At 40.8% G+C, this 27,832-nt stretch overlaps 1 protein-coding gene across 1 annotated transcript in view; it reads left to right on the top strand.

Moving 5' to 3' along the window:
• Positions 1–27,832, top strand: part of EFCAB11 (EF-hand calcium binding domain 11) — a 197,012-nt gene that overhangs the window by 27,076 nt on the left and 142,104 nt on the right. The window contains exons 4-5 of the mRNA XM_006158002.3: positions 4,566–4,667; positions 6,264–6,354. Coding sequence (XP_006158064.1) covers positions 4,566–4,667; positions 6,264–6,354 — 193 coding nt within the window. The remainder of the gene's footprint in view (positions 1–4,565; positions 4,668–6,263; positions 6,355–27,832) is intronic.

Consider the following 27,832-nt stretch of genomic DNA (forward strand, 5'->3'; position numbering starts at 1 on the left):
CAGGAATGGAAGAAAAGGGATTGTGGCATAACCAGGCCCCACTGAGGTGTGTTTTCTCTCTCTCTCACAAATGTATGTACACACTGGCAACACTTAAAAAAAGAAAAAGAAAACTTTCTTTAAAGGAAAACGTACATGATTCTGTGGGAAAATAGCATGAGAGAACTTGATTACACATAGAGTTATTTGTGTTATTAGATTGTTTCTCTTTTAAGTGGTAATAAACATTATCACTTAAATCCACGTACATTTTCCCCTAGTGAAAACTAAAGAACATTTTCTTTGTATCTGGGATAAAGACTGCAATAAAGACCTGAAAGCTTTATTGCTCCAAATGCTGATGCCTTAACCTCCATATGTAATTTTAAAGATATCACTGCCATGCATGTGTTTTTTCTTCTTGTGAATCACGTGTTAACCTCACCCCATGATTTCTCTGAGTCAGGTGCAATGATAAGTAAAAAATAAATATAATGCATGCATTTCCTTCTTCTCTGATTTTTGTTTGTTTTACCGTATCATATATATTGAGAAATTGGAGTTTTGAAAGTGACACTTTATTTTGCTGGTTAGGTGACCAAAAGGTGACCTACTTTTTGGTATTAGTTTACAGAGTTGTACGACCATTTAAGACACACTTGTTAATACTTTTTTCTAGGAATGACATCTTCCTATTTGTTATATTTATTCATTACATGTTACTTATTCAGCAAACATGCAGCAAATGCCTATTACATGCTAGGCATCATGCCAAACACTTGAAATACAATTTTTAACAACAAGGGCCAGCAAGTGGTGTAGTTTAAGGCATTGGACTCCCACATGACCAACCATGGTTCAAGTCCCGGATCTGGCACTTTGAAAACCACTCCGTGTGTGTGCGTGTGTGTGTGTGTGTGTGTGTGTGCATGTGTGCCCAAAATCTCAGGAGGAGAAGGGATTGCAATGTGGCCATCTCCCCTGGGGGTGTTTTATCACTTTCTCTGTTTCTCTCCAGTAAGTGCATGTACCCTATGGCAAAAACCTAAGGGGAAAAAAAAAAGAAGAAGAAAAAAGGGAAAAAAATACTACTTTCCTTCAGCATGTCCCAGGTAGAGATGTGGCCAGATAATTACCATAGACCCTAACAGATTTTATGATAGTGGCATGAGTAGATACCTGTCAGGTCTTCTGAGAGAAATTAGAGAATCCTTCAAAGAGGAGGTGAATCTAGGAGGAGATATAAAAATTCTTGAGGAAAAAGGCAAGAGAGTGTTACACACGGAAAGGGGGTACAGAAGAGCCCTGTTGTCTTGGGGAAGTGCCAGGACATTTGCTAATGGGTCTAGACATCTAGGCTGGGGTGAGATTGTGAAGGGTCTTATAGGACATGCCATTGTCAGTCTAAATTATTCACGAATTTCCACTAATTCAGATGCTATTTAATTGTATACCTTTTGGTGTTTATGAAACTGAAGTCATGGACATGCTCTTGTGGGAATAGGGCTAGACTTCAATTTTAACTGCAGTTTTTAATATATCTTCTGGTCACAAGGGTGGTTAGATGAGAATGGAGCTGCATCAGTTCCTGTCCTTAATAACTATTGGGAAATTTTGCATTGCATGCTAATTCAATGTAGGACATATTTATTTATTTTTAGTTTTTGCTGTTGGGCATGTGTGCTCACCAGAGAGAGACAGAGACAGTGGGAGAAGGAAAAATTTCTCCCACCCAGGGGGGATGGCCATGCTGCAATCCCTTCTCCAGTCTCCTCTCAGGATTTTGGACACACATGCACATACACCAAGCAGGATTTTCAAGCTGCCAGATCTGAGACTCGAACCGTGGTTACACACATGGACATCCAGTGCCTTAACCACTATGCCACCTGCTGACCCTCTCCAGGCCATTCTTAGCATCTTCTTTCTCATCTACCACTACATTTCATCATCAAGTTATATCATTTCTATTCTAAAACATGTCTCTCATTCTCACTACCTGCATCCTAGCAATCACGTCTCTTGCCAATAGGTTCCTAACATTTTTTACCTTTTTTGGTTTCCTTCTAATCCTTTTTATAAAATGATAGCTGGAAAGAGCTCTAAAAAATCTAAGTCAGATCATATCACTTCTCAATTCAAACTTTCTATGATGACTTAACTAAAACCCAAGTTATTTACTGTGGCCTACAAGACCTATGAGTTCGGGCCATGTCCCCCTCACCAACCTCGTCCCACATTAATCACTTCTTCCTGCTGCCTCGCTCCAGCCACAGTGGACTGTCCTCATCTTCCCACTTTTCTATTCACTGACCGTGGCACATGCTATTCCGTGGCCTGAGATGCTCTTCCACACGCCCTCGAGCCAGTTGGTGTCGTAGTTTAAGTCTTACTGAAGTCTTTCCTCCTCTAGGAGATCTCTCCTTCCCCGCAGAGCCTACAAGAGGGTTCCTAGGACCCTCTTTACCGTCACTGCCCATGCCACAGTTTGCCATCATGTGTGTGAGCAATTGTAATGACTGTCCCCACTGAAACATAGCTCCCTTGGATCTGGAATCAGGCATGTTCTCTTTTCCATTCCATTTCCAGAGCTTAACACAGTGCCTGACAGACAGCCTTACTAAAAATTTGTAAAAGAATTATTTAAAAACATAGATTGATTTTTATTTTAGTTTGTAAATCTATAACTATAAATAAGAAACACAGGAGACATTAATAAAATTATTTCTATATTCTTTAAATTGCTGGAAGTATTTTAAGAAAGGTATACTGCTCAGTATTACCTTGCCAAAAGAATAAAGGGTATTCGTGATTATTGTATGATTAGGGGCTGTTTTTAAAACTCTCGGGGCCAGCAGGTGGCATGGATTTAAGGCACTGGGCACTCCCACATGGCCGATCATGGTTCAAGACCTGGACCTGGTGCCTTGCTTTCTCACTTTCTCTCTCTCTCTTTCACTTGCTCTCTCTGTCTCTCTGTCTCTCTCTCTGTGTGTGTGTGTGTGTGTGTGTGTGTGTCTGGTCAAATTAAAATAATGAATGAATAAATAAATAATTTTTAATGGAACTCCTGAGTTATAAAAATGAACTGTTCTTTTTATGTATTTAGGGCTCACTTCACTAAAATGTTTAAATTCTTGGCTCTGCTCTTTAAACCCGCTACAAAGATCACATTAGAATTCATTTTAATAGACATTGTAAGCACAGTATCCAATCTCATATTATCATGCTGGGCTCTTTTATTATGAGAGTTGCAGGAAGCTCAGCCCGAGGCTGCCGAACACGTTGTGGGGTGTACCCAGGGCTGGGGAAGGTGCCAGCTCTATTGTTTATGTAATGTGCTCTCCACCTTTATCTGTGGTGTGCAATTGGCATTGACTTTTGAGAAACTACTTCTCTGACCCTGTCTCCCAGTTGGAAGAAAACCCTGCCATAATGACATCTGGCTAGGAAAAAAGGAATCGAAGAAGCATAAGGAGAGAAAAATTACAAGACCTTGTTTAATAAGTTTCATGCCTGTCTATTAGACCTGTTAGAGGGAACGCTGTTAAACTTTTTTCAAGGCCACCAACCTTTTATCCCTAGAAAAAGCTCACTGAACACTAACATTGTGTATGTTTTCACTATTGATCAGCTCTTACTGAACATTTAGCAGAATATTGGGTTGTCAGAAAAGTCATGACACATTGTTACATAGAACAAAATTTGTCATGTGTCATGACTTTTCTGACAACCTAATGTCCATCCTTTCTTTCTTTTTTAGAATTTTAAACAGGGTTAGGGCCAGCAGATGGTATAGTGGTTATATCGCTGGACTCTCACATGGCCAACCATGGTTCAAGTCCTGGACCTGGTGTCTTGAAACTCATGCTGGGTGCATGTGCATGCCTGCCCAAGATCTCAGGAGGTAAAAGGAGGGGAAGGGATTGCGGCGTGGCCATCCTCCCGGGGAGTGATTTCTCACTTTCTTTCTCATGTCTCTCTATCAGGGAACACATGCCCCCTAAGGCAAAGACCTCTAAAAAAATAATTTAGACAGGATCTCACTATATTTTAAATTGGAAAATGGCCCTGCCTTAGTCTCTCCAGTAGCTGGCATTATAGGAGGTAAATGGAGGGGAAGGGATTGCGGCGTGGCCATCCTCCCGGGGAGTGATTTCTCACTTTCTTTCTCATGTCTCTCTATCAGGGAACACATGCCCCCTAAGGCAAAGACCTCTAAAAAAATAATTTAGACAGGATCTCACTATATTTTAAATTGGAAAATGGCCCTGCCTTAGTCTCTCCAGTAGCTGGCATTATAGACACACAACCGCATCTGACCTTTAGGGTGGGCTGAAAATCGAACCTGGGCTTCTCATGTGGCTTCAGTGTGATGAGGAATACCTTCTGGCAGCAGATACTACCATGGCTAGGCCAAGCAAAATGTCTTTTTGACTTCATAGGACTTTAGGAGTAAATACTGATCACCAAAAGTAAAATACAATTTGATTATTTGTAATGTTTACCACTGTTTGTTTCTGCTTTATAGTTTTCTTAAAAAAGGAAGATAGTCATCTCTGGCAAATTGTTTTTCCAACTTTTAGGTATATTACTCGAGACATTCTTAAACATTATACGGAAAAAGAAGGAAGCTCAACTCTACCGGAATGAAATTAGAGACATTTTCACAGCTTTTGACATGCACTGTAAGTGTCTTTAAAGTGTTTAAAGTGTTTTGATGTAAAAATTGCTATTAAGGAACTGTGAATGGGAATCTGTACTCAGAAAATCAAACATTCAATGTACTCGGAAGATTATTTTACTGCGCTCATTAGCTGTTAGGTTTTGGTGCATCGTTGTGATCTCAAATTCCTGACCAAGGAAGAAATAATAATTGCAGTTAAAGGTTGAGCATCTCTTATCTGAGAACTTGAAATCTGAAATGCTCCAAAATTTTTAAAAATTCTTTTTTTAAAAGAACAAGTTAATTTTATTTATAATTATTTTTACTATATTTTAACTTTGCTATAGGACACATGCACTCACTAAAGAGAGAGAGAAGGAGAGAAAGTAAGCCTCCAGGTCCAGGACTCGAACTGCCATTGGCCATGTGGGAGACCAGTGCCCTTACCACCATGACACCTGCCGGCCCCAACATTTTTTTGTTTTTAAGGCAGGGTCTCACTTTGTCATAATCTTCCTGCCTCAGTCTCCCATGTAGCAGAGATTATAGGCATTTGCCACTATGCTTGACCTTTAGCCTAAGCCTTCCATGGTGGTCCCCAGTCTGTGGAGCACAGAATCTTAGTAGCAAGTGCCACTACAGCTGGGCCCAGAGTTTTCAAGCACAGGCATAATGCCACATGTGGAAAATTCCACCCTGCTCTCATGTGAGACAGGTCACAGTCAAGACAGTGCAATACAAAAATAATGTATAAAATGAACTTCAGAATGTGTGGATAAGATACACGCGAAACATCAGTGAAATTCGAGTTTGGACATGGGTCCCCTCTAGAAGGTCTTTTATTATGTATGCAAATATTCCAAAATCCAAAAGAACTTGAAATCTGAAACCTTTTTGGTCCCAAGCATTTTGGATAAGGGATAACTCTACTTGTTTATAATTATACTTAAGTTTCTTCTTATTATAATGGGGGCAGAAAGAGACTGGCCATGCGGGGATCTAGGCTGTCAGCCGACTATGGAAGTATGGGGAGATGTGTGGCCTTCTTCAGCTCCTGCTTTGACATCCCCACTTGACTGAAGGACTTGTTTTCCCACACTGGGGGTGGCTGTGGGAGGGGTGACATTACATCACCCACTTGGTTTAATCTCCACAGATCATAGTCAGGATGAGAAGGCTCAGTGTCTTGGATGCTATAAAAATTTCCCCTGAAATATTAGTATATCATAATTCTAATACCAAGCGAGGAAAAAAGGTGAATTTTGAAGACTGAATTCTTTTGTCAGTTCACAGAAACTCAGGGCGTAATGCCATTATTATAGTGGATGTGCCTGTGCAGTCCTCTCCTTCGAATTTAGAGAGCCAGCAAAGTGACAGGGCTGGAAGTGACCTTCGAGGTTATCTGGGACTGTGCTGCAGGAGACCGTTACTATTGAGTTCCCGGGTTCTTCTGACGAGACAATCTTGGATTATGTTCTGTGTGACATTAGCTGTGAATGACTACTTTTCTCCTAATAATATTACATGTTGAAATAAAGTTTCACACAAATATGGGCGAAATGACAGTTCATGGGGTTTCTCAAAGTAAGTGAACATTTTATATTTTGTTTTCAAATAGATCGTGGATTTTTAACTTTGGAAGATTTCAGAAAAGCATTTCGACAGGTGGCTCCCAAATTACCAGAAAGGACTGTTCTTGAAGTATTCAGGTAAGGCAGCAAGTCTTTATGTATACCCAACCTTTGATTTGCCACTCGTACTGAACATTGATTTTTGTGGGTTTTTTGGTTTTGTTGTTGTGTTACTTTTGGTTATGAACATTTTCATCTCGCGGCACAGTATGTGTCATGACCCAGGAGAGAAATCCGTAGTTCGCCATGAGTCCGTCCCCACCCTGCCCTAAGGTGGGTACAGTGCCCGCATTATGAGGCAGGTGTATAAAATAGGTGTTTGTTGATGGGGGGGGGCAAGGAGAAGGCACAGCTTCATGTACTTATTCATGTATTTATGTATTGGCCAAAAATGAAGCTTGATTAGTGCTTAACCTAGACACTCGTGTTCTTCCGTGGCCTCTATCCAGCTAGACACAGTTATACATGGCTCTTGAGTTGTCTGGAGGGAAAGGTTAGAGTCGCCTTAGGGTGACCCCCCTCGTTCATTTGCTTTCAAAGTTCTTGACCCGTGTTGCATTTCACACACAACGGATGAAGTGGATTTAAAGGTTGTAGTACAGCGATTAAGCACTGCACATAAGGAGCCGGATTCTACGTGCCTGACTGCAGTTTGAATCCCAGCTCCAGTGTCTTGAAAAGCCCACTGGGCTCGTGTGCATGCATGCTTCAAGTCCTGATGGGATGGAGAAATGGAGATTGTGGCATGACCATCCCCAATGAGAGGTTATTTCTTCCCTCTCTCTGGTGAGTGCATGTGCCCTATGGCAATTCAAAAAAAAAAAAAAAAGAAATTTTAAGGAAGATTGTACTATGCACTTCTATGAGCTAATCTGGATGGAATGAACAGCTGGCTTACAAGCAGTTTCTGTTAGGAAAGTGCAGATTGGAGGTGATACTAAGAGGGTAAGCACATGCCAGTGTGAGAAAATGGCAGAGCTGTCTCTCTGACTCCCTGCATGCGCTCTTCATCGACCCTGTTACCAGGCCCAGTGAGAGCCAAAAAACCAAAGTAAACGAAGCTCAAACAAGACAGAAGTACAAAGGGGATGTCAAAAAGTTTGTGGAAGAATGAAATTAAAGTATGAGTTTCTTTTGGTGCAGATGTGTTTTCCACAAACTTTTGGAAGACCTCCGTCACTTATTTCTCACATAAATAAATGCAGACAACCCAGGGCTGAATGATTTCGGCACAGGGAGGATCCAGATTGCCCTTTTGTTGCTCCGGCTGCCTCAACACTTGGTTTCTGCCTCTTCTTTCAAGATGGTTGCTGAATTTTCAGCCATTGTATTTGAATTCCAGCTTGTTAGGAGGACCAGAGCAGAAGAGATGTGCTTCCTTCAACCGTTACATGCTACTTCTGCTTTCATCCCAGTGACCCAGGCTTAGCTCTGAGGGCATACATAGGTCCAAGGGGACAGAGGCTTGGAAAATGCCGCTTTTGCTCTGGGCAGTCCTGTTCCCACTGATGGAGGTTTTGGTACTGAGGAAGAGGGAGAGAGAGTGGTTATTGGGGACATCTGGCAGATGTTCCCATTTGGGATAAAAGCAATTTAATGAAGTCTGACCAGAAGCCAGCTTGGCTCAATAGAAATTACCAAGCAGGTTATTTGAATAAGGATTTGCGCTCATTGTCATTAACAGTGACATGTATGAAATGCTCACAAGCAAGCTACTAGGAAGAGCAGAGAAGTTAAAGCCAGAAGCATGCATAGCGCCATAGGGCAATATTAATTAGGTGGCGTTGTAAAAGCAAGTCCTTTACCATATAATTGCATTTTTGTATATACTTTGTGATGAGGTGAGTAATTAATATCAATGTACTTCTACCAGATGGAGGTTGTTTTTAACAAAGGAACTAAAAATTGTTACTTGTTTTCCTTTTATATAAACAGACAAGTTCTCCAAATTTGCTTACTTTTATGTGTTAAATGATGTTAATAGATGCTACCTTGTAGAGATATTTTTTTTTAACAATATGCTTAAATATAGCCCTTTGAGCTAGAAGGCTTTTGCCATAGGGCACACGTGCTGGTTGGAGAGGAGAGAGAGAGTGAGAGGGAAAGTAACAAAATCCTCCACCCCCTGGGGTGATGGGGGAATGACCATGCTGCAAACCCTTCTCCTCAGGATTGTGAGCATGTGCACATACACACACACACCTGGTGTGATTTTCTTTTTTTTAGAGTTTTTTTTTTTTTTTTGCTATAGGGCACGTGCGCTCGCCAGACAGACGGAAACATAGAGACAGAAAGCGAGAAATCACCCCCCTGGGGGGATGGCCACGCCACAATCCCTTCTCCTCCATTCTCCTCTCGGGATCTTGGGCACGCACGCACACACGCCCGGCACGAGTTTTAAAAGACACCAGGTCCAGGATGCGAACCGTGGTTGACTACGTGAGAGTCCAGCGACATAGCCATTACGCTAACTGCTGGTTCCCCACCTGGTGTGATTTTCAAGCTGCCAGGTCCAGAACTTGAACCACATGGCTGTGTGGGATCCAGTGCCTTAACCTTCACGCCCAGAATCAGTAGTTTTCAGGAAAAAGCCTTTTCTTCTCTATTCCTTTTTTTTAAAAAAAATTTTATAGTAGGGTACATGTGCTTGCCAGAGAAACAAAGAGAGAGAGAAAGTAAGAAAGCATCGCCAAAGGAGGATGACCATGCCACAATCCCTTCTCCTCCATTTTTTTTCATGGGATTTTGGGCATGCACACACATGTGCCCAGAATGTTTCTCAAGCTGCAGAGTGTGGGACTGAAATAGCACAGTTGGTCATGTGAGATCCAGTTACCTTAACCATCAGACCACCTGGCTGACCTGCAAAAGCTTCTTCTCAAATACTTTCTTGCCTTGGGACCAGCACATGGTATAATAGTTATGTTATTGGACTCCCATGTAGTCGACTGTGGTTGGAGTCCCAGACCTGGCAGCTTAAAACTCACACCGCTCCCGTGTGTGGCCATCCTCCCTGGGGGGTGATTTCTCACTTCCGGTCTCTCTGTAAGTGCACATGTCCTATAGCAAAAATCTCTGTAGAAAAAATATTCTTTATTCATGATAGAGCATGTGTACATGTGTACATACGTATGTGTGTGTGCAAGAGAGGCACCCTCCACAAAGTCTGCTCATACTGTAATCCCTTCCCTGTAGTCCTCCAATGTGTTGGACTCTGGCTACTCACGTGCATTGCCCAACATGTTTTGGGCTGACTCAGCTAGAAATTCAGACTGTGGTTGCCATGTGGGATCTGGCTTTTCTTGGGTGGTACATTACCAATTTGCCACCACAGAGCCTGCCCTTGGAGCAATATTTTAACAGTGAATAAGAAAGTGTTTCTTTTCTGTAGAAACTGATGCTATAGGGGAGAATATTGTTGAAATTGGATGTTTGGAAAGTGACTTTATTTTTTAAAATAATGTGTGTCTTTTTTTAAAGTTATTTAATTATATTTATTATTATTATTTTAAAATATGCTCTATGGCATGTGTGCATACCAGCAAGAGACTGAGAGAGAAAGAGAGAGGGAAAGTGAAAAGGTAAGCCACCAGGTCTGGAACTCGCACCATGGTCAGCCATGTAGGAGTCTAGGACTTCAACCCCCACACCACCTGCCAGCCCCACGTGTGTTATTTGCTAAAACTCTTCATATCTGCATGTTCAATTAGTTTAAAATGGAAGTCCTAACCTGGCTTAAAAAAAATCTCCCAAAGTTTCAGTGGTTTTAGGACACACGTTTTAAAAATACAAAAAATCAATAGTTTCAATACAATTTTAAGAGAAATTAATTGATATCAGGAAAGACGGCCATTTACCAGTTAAATTTCAGTTAGTGATGACAACAAAATCATTAAAAAGAAAGGAAAACAAAATGCAAATTAAAAAACACTCCAGCCTTTGCATTATCAGAGAATGGAGTTAAATGGAGGGCACCAGTGCCTTGATGGCCCTTTCCCGGGTACGGCTGCTGTTCTCGAAGGGTCTATGACAGCCATTGAAGCCAAGTGTCAAAATGAAACTTTCAGTTGCTCTTTCACAAAAGATGAGGCCAAGATGTCCAGAAATAATACAGTAGAGTAAGTCATATTGTTCTTATTAAATATCAGTAAGTTCTAGTAACAGCAAAAAGTTATTTGCTATAAAAATAAAATATTTGTTTTTATTGAATTCTTTGCATATTTCTACATTATGTTTTATAATGCACATAATATATGAGTATAGTAGCACATGTGCATATAACCTGTAAATAAATATATAGTATTCATTTTGTGGAATATATGTGCACAAATCTCTTTTGCCTTTTTTTTTTTTTTTTTCCTTGATTGTCAGAAGATACATGAAAGAGAGACAGAGAGTGAGCACCCCCTAATGGGGTGTGGGCACACTGCAATCCCTTCTCTCTCATTTCTTCATTCCGTTGGGATTTGGGGCATGCACACACAATCCAGAGTGTTTTACAAGCCACCAGGGTGGGGATTAGAATCACAGTTGGCCATGTGGGATTTGGCTCCCTTAACCACTAGGTCATGGGGCCAGTCCATAATCCTACCAATCCTGTACTTACAATGATTATATGATCACAACAGTTTGGAGACCATCACAATGTATAGCCAAACAGGATTTTTTTGTTGATTAAATATGTTAGGTTTAAACTTCCTGTTTTATTAAGCTTATTTATTTCTTCCAGGAGTGAGAAAGAGAGACAGAGAGATAGAAACCCTAAGAGGGTACTGACACCCTTGTCCTCAGTCTTCCTCAGTCTGCCTTGGCTCATGGGCATGTGTGTGCCTGGCATATTCAAGGAGGGCTCTGGACATGAATCTGGGACCTTCTCATGTAGGTCATGACAGAGGCTTGCCATGTTGCCTGATCTTGCCTCAGCCTCCTCAGTGGAACTACAGGTGTGTTCCACTATGCCCGGCTCTTCCAGACAGGATCGCACTATGTTGCCCAGGCCAGCTTGTTATCCAACTGCATCAGCCTCCCAGGGCCCCTGGGATTACAGGTGCATGTCATTTTATATATATAGTAATTTTATAATGCCACAATCCCTAATCCAGAATAAATAACTGAAAGTATTAAATGAGGTCGTAAACCTAAAAAAGAAGAGGAAGTATTCCCTCTCTGTATAAATTGAAGTAGGCCAAAGAAGCAGAGATATCTCAACTTATATACATACCCCTATTCTGGTGCTACAATTTTCAAGGAAAAAAGAAATCTGAGAGGCTGTTCGTGATGCAGAATTATGTAATATATCTAAGGTTAGGCATTTCTCTTACAAATCAAGAGTAGCTACTTTCAGGATATTATATTTTCATTGTACACCTGAACCAAACCACAATGATAAAAACCAATGAACCAACCAACCACACAACAAAAACTAACAACCCAAAGAAAGAGACTTCAGGCATGAGGCATCAAAGAAACAGTTCATTTTATACTTGGTAGAAAGGCTGGCATGTCTTTCATTAGCTCTAAGATTGTTATACGAGCTAAATTAGATACTTTCACAAGGTGTGTGAATTGTTGCCTAACTACTCTGGTGCCGTTTAATGATTTTCTCATGCATGAAAGCAAAGTCTGACATTGTCAGGGCTCGTAGTGTTCACATTCGAGTCTGCAACAGTAATCTCCACTTCGGGCCCAGCCGTGATGACACTCCGCTTCACTATTGAAGCTGGTACCCCATTATCCAGAAGTTCTTAGAAAATTCTTTTCTTGGGGCTTTTTTTTTTTTTTTTCCTTTGCTTTTACTTATTTAAAGTGCCTGAAGTTCAAGAGATGTAACAGCTAAATAATACTGTTTGTACTATAGAGTTAATGTTAGTAATAGGCTGTTTCTGGGTTGAATATTTAAGATAAGAGCCATCTTCCCTTTTTAAAACTTATAGAACTTGTTTACAACTTTGTCTTTTTATTATTATTATTTTTTATTTGCCGGGGGCTTGTTGGAGAGAGATGGAAAGAAAGAGAGGGAGAAAGTATTTTCCAAATGGGACACAACTGCACTCTGAAGCCTCTTCCATTTCTCCGTTTGCAGGGATTTGGGGCACACATACACATGCATCTGGTGTGTTTTTCAGGCTGCTGGGACCGGGATTCAAACCACGGTCATCCACGTGGGCTACACCTCCTTTAACCACTATGCCAATATAACCACTGTCATAGTCTTTTGTTATTTTATTTTAATGTTCAAAAATCTTTAGTGGAGCTTGGTTAAAACTCTTTAACCTGGCTGTCCAATACGCGGTTGCTTTTTTCAAGTCATCTTTCCTTAGTCCCAAATTCCTGTTTCCCTTGGTGAAGTCCTTGATCATTTGAGTACATGGTGTGCGTTTATACTTCACTCTGTTCCCCTGGCCTGAAATGCCTTTCCCTTTCTACCCAACTTTGTACTAATTCTTTAAGATCCTGCTCAATAAAGCCTTTTCTTCTCTACATTGAATAATCTTGTCTCATTTCTCTAAATGTTGATGGTATTTTTATTGTTAGGTATTTTTTTTTCAATCACTTACTTGATAAACAAAAGTACAGTGTTTATGATTATCTCCATAAAATTCTACAACCTCTTTGAGTTTTATCGATTTATCTATAATCTCCACTGTCTCTGGCATGTTGCCTCCTGCATTGTAGTTAATGAATAATTGTTGGCTCATTGTCACTTACTCCCAACACCAGTGACAGTAAAATGATCACTGGTGGTTTCCTTCATGGTTTATTTCTTATAAACGGGGAAAGAGCAGTTTAAAATGCGATCAGGAGCTTTACAGCCACATGCAGCCTCGCTTTCCATTTTTCTCTCTCTCCATGTGATTTTCATGCATTACTCTCTGACAGTGTCTCTCTGCTCTATTTTGGGGGCATTTTCAGTTCATGACTTTGCTTCAGTTGCCATCAGGGAACGAGGCTTAGTGTGCCTCCTTGCCTTTGCCCGCCATCAGCATGTGCATATAACCTGTAAATAAATATATAGTATTCATTTTGTGGAGTATATGTGCACAAATCTCTTTTGCCTTTTTTTTTTTTTTTTTCCTTGATTGTCAGAAGATACATGAAAGAGAGACAGAGAGTGAGCACCCCCTAATGGGGTGTGGGCACACTGCAATCCCTTCTCTCTCATTTCTTCATTCCGTTGGGATTTGGGGCATGCACACACAATCCAGAGTGTTTTACAAGCCACCAGGGTGGGGATTAGAATCACAGTTGGCCATGTGGGATTTGGCTCCCTTAACCACTAGGTCATGGGGCCAGTCCATAATCCTACCAATCCTGTACTTACAATGATTATATGATCACAACAGTTTGGAGACCATCACAATGTATAGCCAAACAGGATTTTTTTGTTGATTAAATATGTTAGGTTTAAACTTCCTGTTTTATTAAGCTTATTTATTTCTTCCAGGAGTGAGAAAGAGAGACAGAGAGATAGAAACCCTAAGAGGGTACTGACACCCTTGTCCTCAGTCTTCCTCAGTCTGCCTTGGCTCATGGGCATGTGTGTGCCTGGCATATTCAAGGAGGGCTCTGGACATGAATCTGGGACCTTCTCATGTAGGTCATGACAGAGGCTTGCCATGTTGCCTGATCTTGCCTCAGCCTCCTCAGTGGAACTACAGGTGTGTTCCACTATGCCCGGCTCTTCCAGACAGGATCGCACTATGTTGCCCAGGCCAGCTTGTTATCCAACTGCATCAGCCTCCCAGGGCCCCTGGGATTACAGGTGCATGTCATTTTATATATATAGTAATTTTATAATGCCACAATCCCTAATCCAGAATAAATAACTGAAAGTATTAAATGAGGTCGTAAACCTAAAAAAGAAGAGGAAGTATTCCCTCTCTGTATAAATTGAAGTAGGCCAAAGAAGCAGAGATATCTCAACTTATATACATACCCCTATTCTGGTGCTACAATTTTCAAGGAAAAAAGAAATCTGAGAGGCTGTTCGTGATGCAGAATTATGTAATATATCTAAGGTTAGGCATTTCTCTTACAAATCAAGAGTAGCTACTTTCAGGATATTATATTTTCATTGTACACCTGAACCAAACCACAATGATAAAAACCAATGAACCAACCAACCACACAACAAAAACTAACAACCCAAAGAAAGAGACTTCAGGCATGAGGCATCAAAGAAACAGTTCATTTTATACTTGGTAGAAAGGCTGGCATGTCTTTCATTAGCTCTAAGATTGTTATACGAGCTAAATTAGATACTTTCACAAGGTGTGTGAATTGTTGCCTAACTACTCTGGTGCCGTTTAATGATTTTCTCATGCATGAAAGCAAAGTCTGACATTGTCAGGGCTCGTAGTGTTCACATTCGAGTCTGCAACAGTAATCTCCACTTCGGGCCCAGCCGTGATGACACTCCGCTTCACTATTGAAGCTGGTACCCCATTATCCAGAAGTTCTTAGAAAATTCTTTTCTTGGGGCTTTTTTTTTTTTTTTTCCTTTGCTTTTACTTATTTAAAGTGCCTGAAGTTCAAGAGATGTAACAGCTAAATAATACTGTTTGTACTATAGAGTTAATGTTAGTAATAGGCTGTTTCTGGGTTGAATATTTAAGATAAGAGCCATCTTCCCTTTTTAAAACTTATAGAACTTGTTTACAACTTTGTCTTTTTATTATTATTATTTTTTATTTGCCGGGGGCTTGTTGGAGAGAGATGGAAAGAAAGAGAGGGAGAAAGTATTTTCCAAATGGGACACAACTGCACTCTGAAGCCTCTTCCATTTCTCCGTTTGCAGGGATTTGGGGCACACATACACATGCATCTGGTGTGTTTTTCAGGCTGCTGGGACCGGGATTCAAACCACGGTCATCCACGTGGGCTACACCTCCTTTAACCACTATGCCAATATAACCACTGTCATAGTCTTTTGTTATTTTATTTTAATGTTCAAAAATCTTTAGTGGAGCTTGGTTAAAACTCTTTAACCTGGCTGTCCAATACGCGGTTGCTTTTTTCAAGTCATCTTTCCTTAGTCCCAAATTCCTGTTTCCCTTGGTGAAGTCCTTGATCATTTGAGTACATGGTGTGCGTTTATACTTCACTCTGTTCCCCTGGCCTGAAATGCCTTTCCCTTTCTACCCAACTTTGTACTAATTCTTTAAGATCCTGCTCAATAAAGCCTTTTCTTCTCTACATTGAATAATCTTGTCTCATTTCTCTAAATGTTGATGGTATTTTTATTGTTAGGTATTTTTTTTTCAATCACTTACTTGATAAACAAAAGTACAGTGTTTATGATTATCTCCATAAAATTCTACAACCTCTTTGAGTTTTATCGATTTATCTATAATCTCCACTGTCTCTGGCATGTTGCCTCCTGCATTGTAGTTAATGAATAATTGTTGGCTCATTGTCACTTACTCCCAACACCAGTGACAGTAAAATGATCACTGGTGGTTTCCTTCATGGTTTATTTCTTATAAACGGGGAAAGAGCAGTTTAAAATGCGATCAGGAGCTTTACAGCCACATGCAGCCTCGCTTTCCATTTTTCTCTCTCTCCATGTGATTTTCATGCATTACTCTCTGACAGTGTCTCTCTGCTCTATTTTGGGGGCATTTTCAGTTCATGACTTTGCTTCAGTTGCCATCAGGGAACGAGGCTTAGTGTGCCTCCTTGACTTTGCCCGCCATCAGCACCCTGTGGTATTTCTGGCTGGCGTTTTTCTCTGTCTGGGTATGTTTGCTTCTCCATGCCCAGGAGCCTTTGCCATCTCATCATAAGCACTGAAATTTGTACATTTCCACCACCTGTCAGTTGGCAAAATGCTCCAAAGCCTGCTTCTGCTTCCCAGCCATGGAACGAAATGTGGATGTGCAGAAGGGCTGTGCCCTGAGCCAGCATCCCAGGTTCCAAGCACACAGACCACTGGCCATGTGCTCTTGGAAAGTGGCACCATGAGGACTGGACTGGACACCCTTGAAGGTGTATCCTAATGTTTTTGGTGTAAGAATCACTTTCTTTATATTACATGAGGAAGGTCAAAATAATCAGAACATCTCACTGCCTTTTAAAAATGGTTAAATAACATGTTATCAATGTTAGAGTGTTGGGAAGGGGGTAGGGGGCTTAGGAAGGAATTTTTTTAAAAGAGCAACTGTTCTCCTGGCAGAAAAATTACATGTGCCTCATACCACAGCCATTTTAGAAGAAAGGGTTGTCATGAACTTGGGTAAAAGGAACTAACAGAATCTTTTGTTATGCTGAATGAAAGAGAGTCTTCCATTCAGAGTCAAAGGCTAAAGGAAAGTGATTTAAGATAACAATTTTTTCCCCAAATCATTTGCATCGCTCTTGAAATGTGATTCCTTGCTGTGTTCTTTAGCTTCCTATAATCCCTTTCTGCCAGCAGCTGACTTGTTGCATATCATTTTCTGCAACAACTTCTAACAATAAAAAGTTTCCAGTCATTATTCTTTGCATCAGGATGATCGGCTCACAAATGGAGTCAGGTTACCTCAGTAAGATCTCAGCTATTATAGTGAGTACCTACTTCAGTGAATACGATCGTGGATTTGTAAGAATCTACATGCTTCTGTGTATAGAAAAGTATAGAAAAGACTGCACATTATATCTCATTCTTCGTAGTCACGCATAGAGAAAAGTCATCCGCTCTGCTTGCCGTGTGAGTGTTGTAGCCAAAGACGTGGACATCTCGAGCTTTCCGCCTTTTTTTTTTTTTTAATAATTATTTTTTTTTAACTCTTTATTTAAATTTGACCAGAGAGAGAGAGAGAGAAAGGGAAGAGAGAAAGGGGTGGGGGGGAAGTGAGAAAGCAAGCCACCAGGTCTGAGACTTGAACCACAGTTGACCATGTGGAAGTCCAGCGTCTTTAACCATCATGCCACCTGCTGGCTTCAAGGAGTTTTCCGTTTTTATTTCATGTACTTTTTATCTTCTCTGTAATAGCAATACTTTAGTTTTGTTTTGTTTTTTTTTTAATTGTCAGAGGGTGTGTATGTTCACCAGAGAGAGAGACACAGAAGGAGAGAGCAAGAGAAAGAAAGCTCCCTTTAATGGACTGTGGCCATGCCACAATCCCTTCTCCCCCATTTCTCCATCCTGTCAGGATTTTGGGTACACAAGCACAGGAGCCTGACAAGTTTTTCAAGTTGCCAGGATCAGGATTTAAACTGGGGTGACCATGTGGGAACTGGCTTCCTCAATCATTAGGTTCCAGGGTTATCCCAAAGACTTTGTTTTTAATCTCAATTTATTTTGTTTCTAAATTTTACTGTAGAGATTTCCTTTTCTGATTACTCTTGTATGTGAGTAAGGAGTATGAATATGTGTTAACTTTTTAAGCTGACGTCGAAATTTCCTCTCCGAGGGACTTCTCGGGACTGTCACATGTCATATGTTAAATGAAACAATACTTGAAAAGTCCAGCTATAGGGACTGGCAGGTGATGTGGTATTTAAAGGTTCTAGATTCCTACATGGCCAGCTGCAGTTCGAGTCCCGGACCGGCGGCTTGATTTCTTGCTTTCCCTTTCTCTCTCTCTCTGTCTCTCTCTAGTCAAATTGAAAGTAATAATAATAATAATAAATGGAATTAAATAAATCTTTAAAAAATAAAATCCACCTATAAAAATTATTATTTTCTAGTCATTTTAAGAAAATGCAGTTTTTGGGGAATAGCAGTTGGCATAATGGCTATGTCACTGGACTCCCATGTAGTAGACTATAGTTAAAGAACTGGACCCCATGGCTTAAACTCATGCTGGGCACGTGTGCATGCTTGCCCATGATCCCGAGAGGAGAATGGAGGAGAAGGGATTGTGGCGTGGCCATCCCCCCTGAGGGGTGATTTCTTGCTTTCTGTCTTTCTGCCTCTCTATGGTGAGTACAGGCACCCTATGGCAAAAACCTCTCCAAAAAAAAAAAAAAAAGAAGAAAAAGAAAATGTAGTTTTTTTAGAGAGTTCTTAATTGACTTTGCTCTATAGACAAAAATGATTTCTTTGCATTATGGGACCATCCTCTTAATAGTATAACCTTGATAATTGGTAACTCGGGAATCAAAGCTCAGAGATAGAACTGGGAAACAAGTAGAGAAGAATGATGACTTTATTAAGTAGATTTAAAAACAGGGATGTTATTTTGGTTCTTCCAGTTGTGTTGACTTAGTTCATTTAATCTGGGATATATTATTTGATTGGAAGGCACGAGTAATCGCTTTCACATTTTAGGCTGTCCCGATTTCACAGTCCATCCAGATACAAATTCTACTCATCCTTCAAGGCCCAGCTGTTAAAATATTTCTTACCTCGAAAGCCAGTCATAACATCCTACCCACTTGCCTTCCAACCCCAGAAAGGAAATTGCCTCTACCTTCTGCTTGAAATTCCTAATCCGTCCTAAATTTCTTTTTACTTTATGCTTTTACGTAGTGCGTGTACGTGAATTATTTTCATTATTAGAATGTGAGCTCGATGTGGGAGCAGGCACAGTTGAGTATTCATGGCCACACTTCCCATAGCACCGTTTTGTACTTCTTGAATAGATGACTACATTTTATGTAAATGAATGGCTTTTGTAGAGAACAGGCTTTTTATGATGTGTTTTTTATTTTTTTATTTTATTTTACTCTCCAAATGCCACATTGGTGCCATGTTAAGGTTGTGGAGTCCAGCCAGGCCCCTGGTGGGAACCAGGAGACCCAAGTTCTAGTCCCAGCTCTGCCTGTGACCCATCTGCCCATAAACCGCCGCACCTTCCTGGACTGCACTCCCCTCCTCTCAGAGCAGAGGGTGTTGTGTTATGTGATGTGGCAGGCTTCTGCTAGCTCTGAAATTCACGGGTGGGGTTATCTATCACTGAGAGTGGCATGGGAGTCTCTTATTTTCCGTGTGTACCACAGATATTATTCAAAATCCACTGCAGCATGAATACAGATGTGGTCTGTCAGTGTGACAAAGACTGTTCTCAAGAGGAAATTACTGGGTTTGACAGCTATCCAACCCTGGGCTTAGTTTTTGAGATGTCACTATAACAAGTGTTATGGCCAACGTATCCAATTCCTCATCTACATATATGGCTGAATATGCTGTTCTTGCTGTAATAGTGTGAGGGCTATTTTTCTTTTAATTCTACTGTCACATAAAAAACTCGCTGCCATGGTTTCTTTCTGTGGCCAAATGTTGCTAACCCTTTCAGTCATCCTTGAAGTTATTAATAGCTGAACATCATGAATGTATTCATGCCGTTTTCCTTTATAGGAACAGGAAGCCATTCCTTTTTTTTTTTTTTGTAGTAGATTGCTAACTTCTTGGTAGAAATTGGATAATATAATATATTTATAAAATAAGATAAATTTATATTTTATATGAGATATTTAAATTGTTTTTAAATGTCATGAAAAAATAGGCTCAGAATTAAGAGTTATTAAGAGTTAAACTTGGCAGGTGCTGTGGTGGTTAAAGTGTTGGACTCCCACGTGGCTAAACTCAGTTTGAATCCCAGACCTGGCTTCTTACTTTCTCATTTCCTCTCTCTTTCTCCTGAGTGCATATGCTCTATAGCAGATTTTAAAATAATAATAATAGTAATAATAAAAATCAAATAATTCTTTTAAAAAAAGAGTTAAAGTATATTAAAATTTTTGTTGTCCTCCTTATATGCAGCCAAAAATTAGGACCAGAGATTTCCAGTACTACATTTTTACCTACAGTGTATCAACCTATAAGTTCGGTACCTTAAGTCTAGCCATCTTGTCTACCTATCTCCTATCTAGTCAGTCTCTTCCATCAGGCTGCTTGAATAGATACCTCCTTGTCATTCAAAGATTGCTCCAAATATTAGCAATACCCAGTCTCAGGCCCCACTCTAAAGGGATTGAATCAGATGTGTTTACTTTAACATGATCCCTGGGGGATTCAGATGTGCATTAAAGTTTTAGAATCCCTATCTACCTTTCTAGTTAAAATTTGGAAAAAGAGAGTAAATTATCATACTTTTTAATGTTCCTTCCTGACTTCAGTAGGTTTTCGTCACCTGCCAGATAATGTCTAGACACCTTAGCTTGACATACAAGCCCCCATAGACAGAAGCTGGTGTGCCTTCTTTGCACGCCCCCTGGCATTTCCCACATGTAATATTTGGTCTACCACTTGGGTCTACTACTTGCTGTATGCTGATCCTGCCTCATTTCTCTTCTAGCACTTTAACTCATGCCGGGTACACTGCTCTCCCTCCTCCTTCCACCTCCCCATCCACATATTCAAATGGTATCCCTTCCTTAGCTGCCCAGACTCTTCTGAGTAGCCTGCCTTTATCACTCCTACTCACAAAAGTGTTTCCTTAGAACTCTAGTAGCACTCGCCACAGTACTGCATCTCTCCCTAGTAACCACACCACCACTGGCAACTCACATTTACTAGGGACTCCTGGGCACTGTGCTGAGAGAATCCTTGCAGGAACCTCATGGGTTTGTTCATCCATCCCTACTTTATAGAAGTAGAAAAGGCTGGGAGAGCTCACAGGACTTGCTCAAGACCACTGGCAATGGAACCAAGGTACAAACCCAGAGGGACTTTTAAACTTGTGTTCTTGGTCACTATTCTGTTTCTTATGTCATTCGATGGATGATATAAATATATAGAGGGTTGGATCTATGCCTTTTTATCCCTATACTGTCTAGCATAAATATGAGATTTTTGCTATAGGGCACATGCGTTCGCCAGAGACAGAGAAAAAGAAAGCAAGAAATCATCTCCCATGGGGGATGGCCATGCCGCAATTCCATCTTCTCCATTCTCCTCTTGGGACTTTGGGCATGCATGCGCACACACCCAGAGTGAGTTTCAAGCTGCCGGGTCCAGGACTCAAACCATGGTCAGCCATGTGGGAGTCCAGTGATATAACCACTATGCCATCTGCTGGCCCCCCCATTGGTTTTTTTTTTTTTTTTTTAGGTTTTTGCTATAGGATGCATGCGCTCACTGGAGAGACAGAGAAAAAGAAAGTGAGAATTCACCCGCCAGGGGCATATACATGCTCATGTCTGGTGTGAGTCTCAAGTCACTGGGTTTGGGACTCAAACTGTGGTCAGTCATGTGGGAATCTAGCGCCTTAACCACTATACCACTTGCTGGCTCCCACAAAAGGATTCTTTACTAACTGCATACTTACATAGCTTTTCCTTGCTTATATGAATTGGTTTGGTTTGACTTGTTACACTTGAGATTTCATTTGATTATCTCCAATATAACAAAAGGGACTGTTTATAAAAATGTGTAAAGGAAGCTGCTGCAGCATTTTATCATGTGAAACCGAAGCAGGCGTTCCAGTTCAGATTGTTTTGATAGGAACCCCTGTGTGATGCATCTTACCTTTGGAATGATACCATAACGCCAAATATATTTGCCAAATAAATTGTAAAAACAAAAAAAATATTTTTAATTGACAAATTAATTTTTAAGAGAGGTTTTTGCTATAGGGTGCATATACTCGCCAGAAATACAGAAAAAGACAGACAGAAAGGGAGAAATCACCCCCGGGGGGATGGCCACGCCGCAATCCCTTCTCCTCCATTCTCCTCTCGGGATCTTGGGCACGCACACACATGCCCGGTGTGAATTAAGCCACCAGGTCTGGGACTTGAACTGCATTCGACTACATGGGAGTGCAGCAACATGGCCATTACACCAACCTCTGTTCCCAGATTTTATCAGATTTTTACCTGGGGTGGGAAGCTAAGCTAAATTTGTGATTTTATAAGGCAGGATTGTCCTTTGATGCACTTAGAAGACTGATTCTAAAATCGGTCCCTGTGAGTTCAGCGTCATGTTTGATAGATTCCAGTTTTCCCACATCATCTGCTCTTCTTCCCTGCTTGGTTGCCACCTGGTGCTGGAGAAAATCAGGCCAAAGAAGCAATTATATCCCCAACAGACTTAGTGTGCTGCCTCTTAGTTTCTGCTCTTCCCTTTATCTCTGCCTATCCTAGCCCTTGAACCTACCGATAGCTCCTTTGGGAGACTTGGGCTCACCCAGTGCCTCAGCCAGCCCCAGGAAGGGCAGGGCAGGTTCTAGTACTAATAGCCTCTACATCCTCTCCGGTTTGTCACTCACTGCTCCTTCTCACCACCCACGGAACTTGGCATTGTATAATCCCAGAACTGGTGACTGGTGCTAGACATGACTCCTTGTCCCTCAGGTTCCCCATCACCCTTCCTCTTGGTGCCTCTTCCTCTGTGTCTCCCCACTTCAGTTCTCTCTAGCTGCCAATAGGCCCCAAGAGTATGTTCACCACTTTCCCTTCCTAGTCTTCACTTAGAACCCAGGCCTCTGTCCAAGGGCCCTGCCCTCAATCCTGGTCTATACCACAGGGCCCGGGCTCTTTCGCTGGGACTGGCACTTGGACATGCCCTTTGCAGTTCTGAGAGCTACAGCTTACTGACCCCCTGCTTTCCCTATGCAAAGCATCTACCTCCCCGAAACACACCTCACACATACGGTATTAAATCAATCAATCAAGCAAGCAAGCAGTTTGTCTCTCATTAAATTTAAAGACGGAGACATCTCTGAACTCTAAGACATCTCTGAATCTATACATCTTTCTGCATCTTCTTTCCTCTTTCTTTCCTACCTGTTTCGATGTCAAGCTGGAGTCACATAATAGTTCAGGCAGACCGTGGTCTCTACTTGACCAAAGTGTGTGAACTACGAAACACTGAAATCCATCTGCTCTACTCACTTCTCTTCCCTTGACCATGTAATTCCAGCATGTTCTTTTCATGTTGAGATCAGGTGTACCTGTCACTCAGGTCATGTAGTATCCCTGTTGTCATCCAGGAGAGCTTCAACTTGGCCATCTCCAATTCCCTGTTATGAGGATGGCAGTCGTTGGTATGCAAGCTATCACTGGCCCCTCCTGTACCTGTGGCCTTCCTCCTTTGTCTGAGTCTCTGAATTCTTCTCAGTATCACCTCAAGCCATCATTGGAGTCGTCACTTGAGATGGAGACTACTGCTCTCTCTGTGAGAATTTGCACCAGCCTTTCCCATTGCTGTGCTTTGTAGGTGACTGTGTGCCTGCTCCAAGGAGAGGGGCATGGCCACCTCCAAGGTGTCCTTCACTGCCTCCTCTTCACCTCCAGAGTTTTCTGTTCTTCAAGTTTATGTCTAAAGAAAAGGGGTCTCTTATTTTTCTCTGATTCCTCTTTTTCTTGATCTCCCCTCTTCCCGTTCTATAGATCTAAGGCCTTTCTTCATCAGCCATTCCCTCTCCCATTTAAAACTTCTATTCTACCTGCAGATATACTCAAATCCAGCCTAGAAGGCTGTTCTCCCCACCTAAATCTCCCCAGTTGCCCCTGTCCTTTTTCTCAAGGTTCATTGTTGTCATCTTCTCCCAGCATTCAGGACAGTGCCAGCACCGCATCCTTGACGCTCAGTGCCAGCACCGCATCCTGGACGCGCTTCTCCAGCCTTCCTTGCACTGTGTCATTGCACCAGCAGTGACAGTGGTTCCTATTAACTCAACACTTACTGCATACTACCGTACCAAGCTCCTGCAATGACCCTCCACATCAACTGGCATTACTCTCTGTTTTAAAGATAAAGCTGAGACCTCTTTATTGCTAAGTTCAAGCCAAAGTGGACTTAATTATCAACTATTTCATCTTTTGGTCCAAGAAAAAATACCCCAAGAAACTGAAAAATAACTTTAAAAATTTATAATTATATTACTGGTACTCGTCAATGGTCAAGTGTTTTTTTTTTTGTTATAAAATTTTGATATAATTAAATTTTATATTCTGAATTAGGACCACTATTGTCTGATAATGGTAGAATAGACTAAAATTATAATTAAATATCTACCCTTCTGGAGCCAGCAGGTGGCATAGTGGTGAAGGTGCTGAATCCCACATGGCTGAGTCTGTTGTGTGAATCCCAGACTGGGCAGCTTGAAGAACATACCAGGCACATGTGCGTACATGCCCAAAATCCCAAGAAGAGAATGGAGAAGTGATTGTGGTGTGGTCATCCCACCCGGGGGGTGATTTCTCACTTTCCCTCTCTCTGCTTCTATCTGTCTCTCTCTCTAGCAAGTGCACCTGGCCTATGGCAAAAAATTCGAAAAAAAAAAAAAAAAAAAAAACAACCCTGCACTCCTATGTTCATTGCAATTATTATTCAATTATTCAACATAGAAAAGATTTAAAAATAATCCAGGTGTCACATAATACGTGCGCGTTTTTAGCCTTAAGAAGGAAATTCTGCCGTCTGTGACAACATGGAGCAACGTGGAAGACATTATGCTAAACAAGTAAACAAGGCACAGAAGCACCAATATTTCACGGCATTACATGTATGTGGAATCTAAACTTATCAAACATAGAGAAACTGCAGCATAATGGTTGCCAGGGGCTGGGGCGAGGGGAAAATCAGGAGATGCTGATCAAAGAGTGAAAACTTTCTTATAAGATGAGCAGATTGCAGAGGTCCAATATATATCATGTAACTATAGTTAATAATAACATATTGTACATTTAAAATACGCTAAGGGAGTAGATCTTAAGTGTTCTCAGCCTCCCCCCACACATGTACAAACACACATGTGCACATACAATTTCAGGACATGTTAACTAGCTTGGTAAGCATCATTACACAAATATACTTATATCAAAACACCATGTTGTACATCTTAAATATATACAATTTTTTTTGTCAATCATGTCTCAAAAAAGTCCAAACGGCATTATGTTTCATTCATATATATTAAAGGATATACATAGGGATAAGAATAAATAAAAGTTACAAAATGCCTTTCTTTTTTAACTTTATTATTGTTATTCTAGTTTGATCAGAGAGAGAGGGAGAGAGAGAGAGAGGGAAAGTGAGAAAGCAAGCCACCAGGTCCGGGACTTGAACCGCAATTGACCATGTGTGAGTCCAGTGCCTTTAACCACCACGCCACCTGCCAGACCTAAAATGTCTTTCTTAACCTAAGTCTTATCGTCAGAATTCCTTATAATCCATTCATAACTTCAAATAGAAATCTTGGCTGTGGAGAGGGCATAGTGAGACTCTCGTCTAAGGAGAGGATGGAGCGCTACCTTTATTTCACTCTTGTTCCTTCTTGCAAGAATTGAACTATGCTTGCTAGAGAGGATGAATACATGAATAAAGGAATGAATGCGATGAGCAAATAAATGAGCAAAGGAATAGAATTAACGTGATCAAACTTTGATCTTCAAATTATGTCTTAAGTTGGGCAGAGCAGCTGCTGGTCCTACTTTTGCCAGAGCCTGTCATAAATTGTCTTCTTCACTGGGCTTCCCATTGCAGGTTTAGGCTTGGAGACTTTAAAAAATGTGAAATTGGGGGCTAGCAGGTGGCGTGGTGATTGAGGCCCTGGACTCCCATGGCCAACTGCAGTTCAAGTCCTGGGACAGGAGGCTTACTTTCTCATGTTCCCTCTCTCTCTCTGGTGAGTGCATGTGTCTTGTAACAAACTGAAAAAAATAAATAAATAAAATTAAATGACTCTTTAAAAACTGTGGAACTGACTACTTTGTATGGAGATTTAAATAACCATTATCACAAAATTATTACATTAGCTTAAAACCCTATTAGAAAACTTTTTAACAGAACCCTGCCACCAGAGTGGAATTCATTTATTTGGTTGGAACCTTTTCTAAGTGTCTTGTATTTTTTCTAGTAGAGAAGCTTCTGCAGTGACCAAATTTGTTATGATGTTGGTGACATTTATTCTTCAGGTTTCAAATTTGTCATGATAATAAGTAGCTGGGTGTACTTTCCATAGGTAATTCGTATCCGCAAATTGGTTGTTTTTTGGGGGAAATTATACTTAGTTGTTCAGGATACTTCTTTCCACAGTTTGATTTGCTGCGCAGAAATCATATTTATACCCTAAGGGTCAGTTGTGCCACCTCTATACTGGTATTTATTGCTAGATGTGGTTTATTTAAGTAGGTTGGAAAGATTAATAGCTGTATACATTCACATGTCACATGGCAGTACATATTTTTGAGACCGGAATCTTGGTGAGAAAAGTTAAAAAAAATTTCTCTCTTTTTTTTTTGGAGAGGTTTTTGCTATAGGGTGCATGTGCTCATCAGAAAGACAGAGACAGACAGAGAGACAGAATGCGAGAAATCACCCCCCAGGGGGGATGGCCACACCACAATCCCTTCTCCTCCATTCTCTTCTTGGGATCTTGGGCACGCACGCACACGCGCCCAGCATGAGTTTAAGCCACCGGGTCCGGGACTCGAACTGTGGTCAAGTACATGAGAGTCCAGCAACATAGCCATTATGCCAACCGCTAGTCCCAAGTTAAACAAAATTTTAATAGGAAATTATCTTCTAAGTTATTTTTAGTTTATTTATTTATTTATTTAAGATTTTTGCTACAGGGCACTTGTGCTTACTGGAGAGATAGAAAGCAAGAAATTTACTGGAGAGACAGAAAGCCAGAAATCACCCCTAGGGGGATGGCCATGCCTCAGTCCCTTCTGCTCCATTCTCCTCTTGGGATTTTGAGTACTCATGCACATGAGCCTGGATTGAGTTTCTAGCTGCCAGGTGCGAGACTCGAACCACGGTCAGTCATGTGGGCATTCAGAGCCTTAACCACTACACTACCTCCTGGCCCCCAGTTATTTTTAGTTCTAATTAAAGGAATGTATGACATAAACATTGTAGGCTACTATAGTATTCCGTGCCGTTTGGTTTGTCCTATCTTCTATTGAATGGTTTTCTAATTTTCTTTGTAGTTCCCAGTCTTTGCTTTTTGAGTTTGAGTTCATGCTAGAGTAAATCAAATTAGCTCTTGTGGGTAGATTTAGTTTTCTCTAATGACTTTTATTAACCAAAATATACCTTCTTCCTATGTGAAAAAGTCAGAGTGGATTATTATTTATTTGACTGACAAAGACATTTCTAATTTTGTTTAGTGACTGAAATAAATTACTTTACTGTAAATTTAATGTGAAGTAAATGTATATGGTCCTCCCAGTGAACAAAACAGATGGAGTCAAACACATTTGTAGTAAATCTCTTTAACCAGTTGGTGGTGCTAAAAACTCTGATAAGAAACTAATTGGACTGAAGGGAGGTTAAATATGCAGTCTTTCTTAATAAAGGCTATCTTGATAGTTTTGGAGAGATTAGTACCTAAAAAATATGCCCAAATTACTTGATCTTCTAAGGTTAGGAAACAAACCAGATCTCTCTGATGGGCCGCAGAATGTATTTCTGGTAAACGTCTGCAAAGATGTCAAAAGATGTCATCGGCACATGTTAACACGCACGTATTGGAAGTCGCATGGTTGCATGACATCTGACCCCATCCTGGAGACCACCTTTAGGCCGTTCATCTAGGTGACGAAGGTGTGGGCAATAATACGTGCTTGACAAGCCCAGTGGTATTTCTTTCATACTTACATGCCAATATTTTAAAAATATTGACTTGTGTTAATATTACTACAATTTTCTACAATGAACATATTCTTGTGACAGCAG

The sequence above is a fragment of the Tupaia chinensis genome, unplaced genomic scaffold (assembly GCF_000334495.1).
Source record: "Tupaia chinensis unplaced genomic scaffold, TupChi_1.0 Scaffold000568_1, whole genome shotgun sequence".
In the NCBI taxonomy this organism is placed as follows: Eukaryota; Metazoa; Chordata; class Mammalia; order Scandentia; family Tupaiidae; genus Tupaia; species Tupaia belangeri.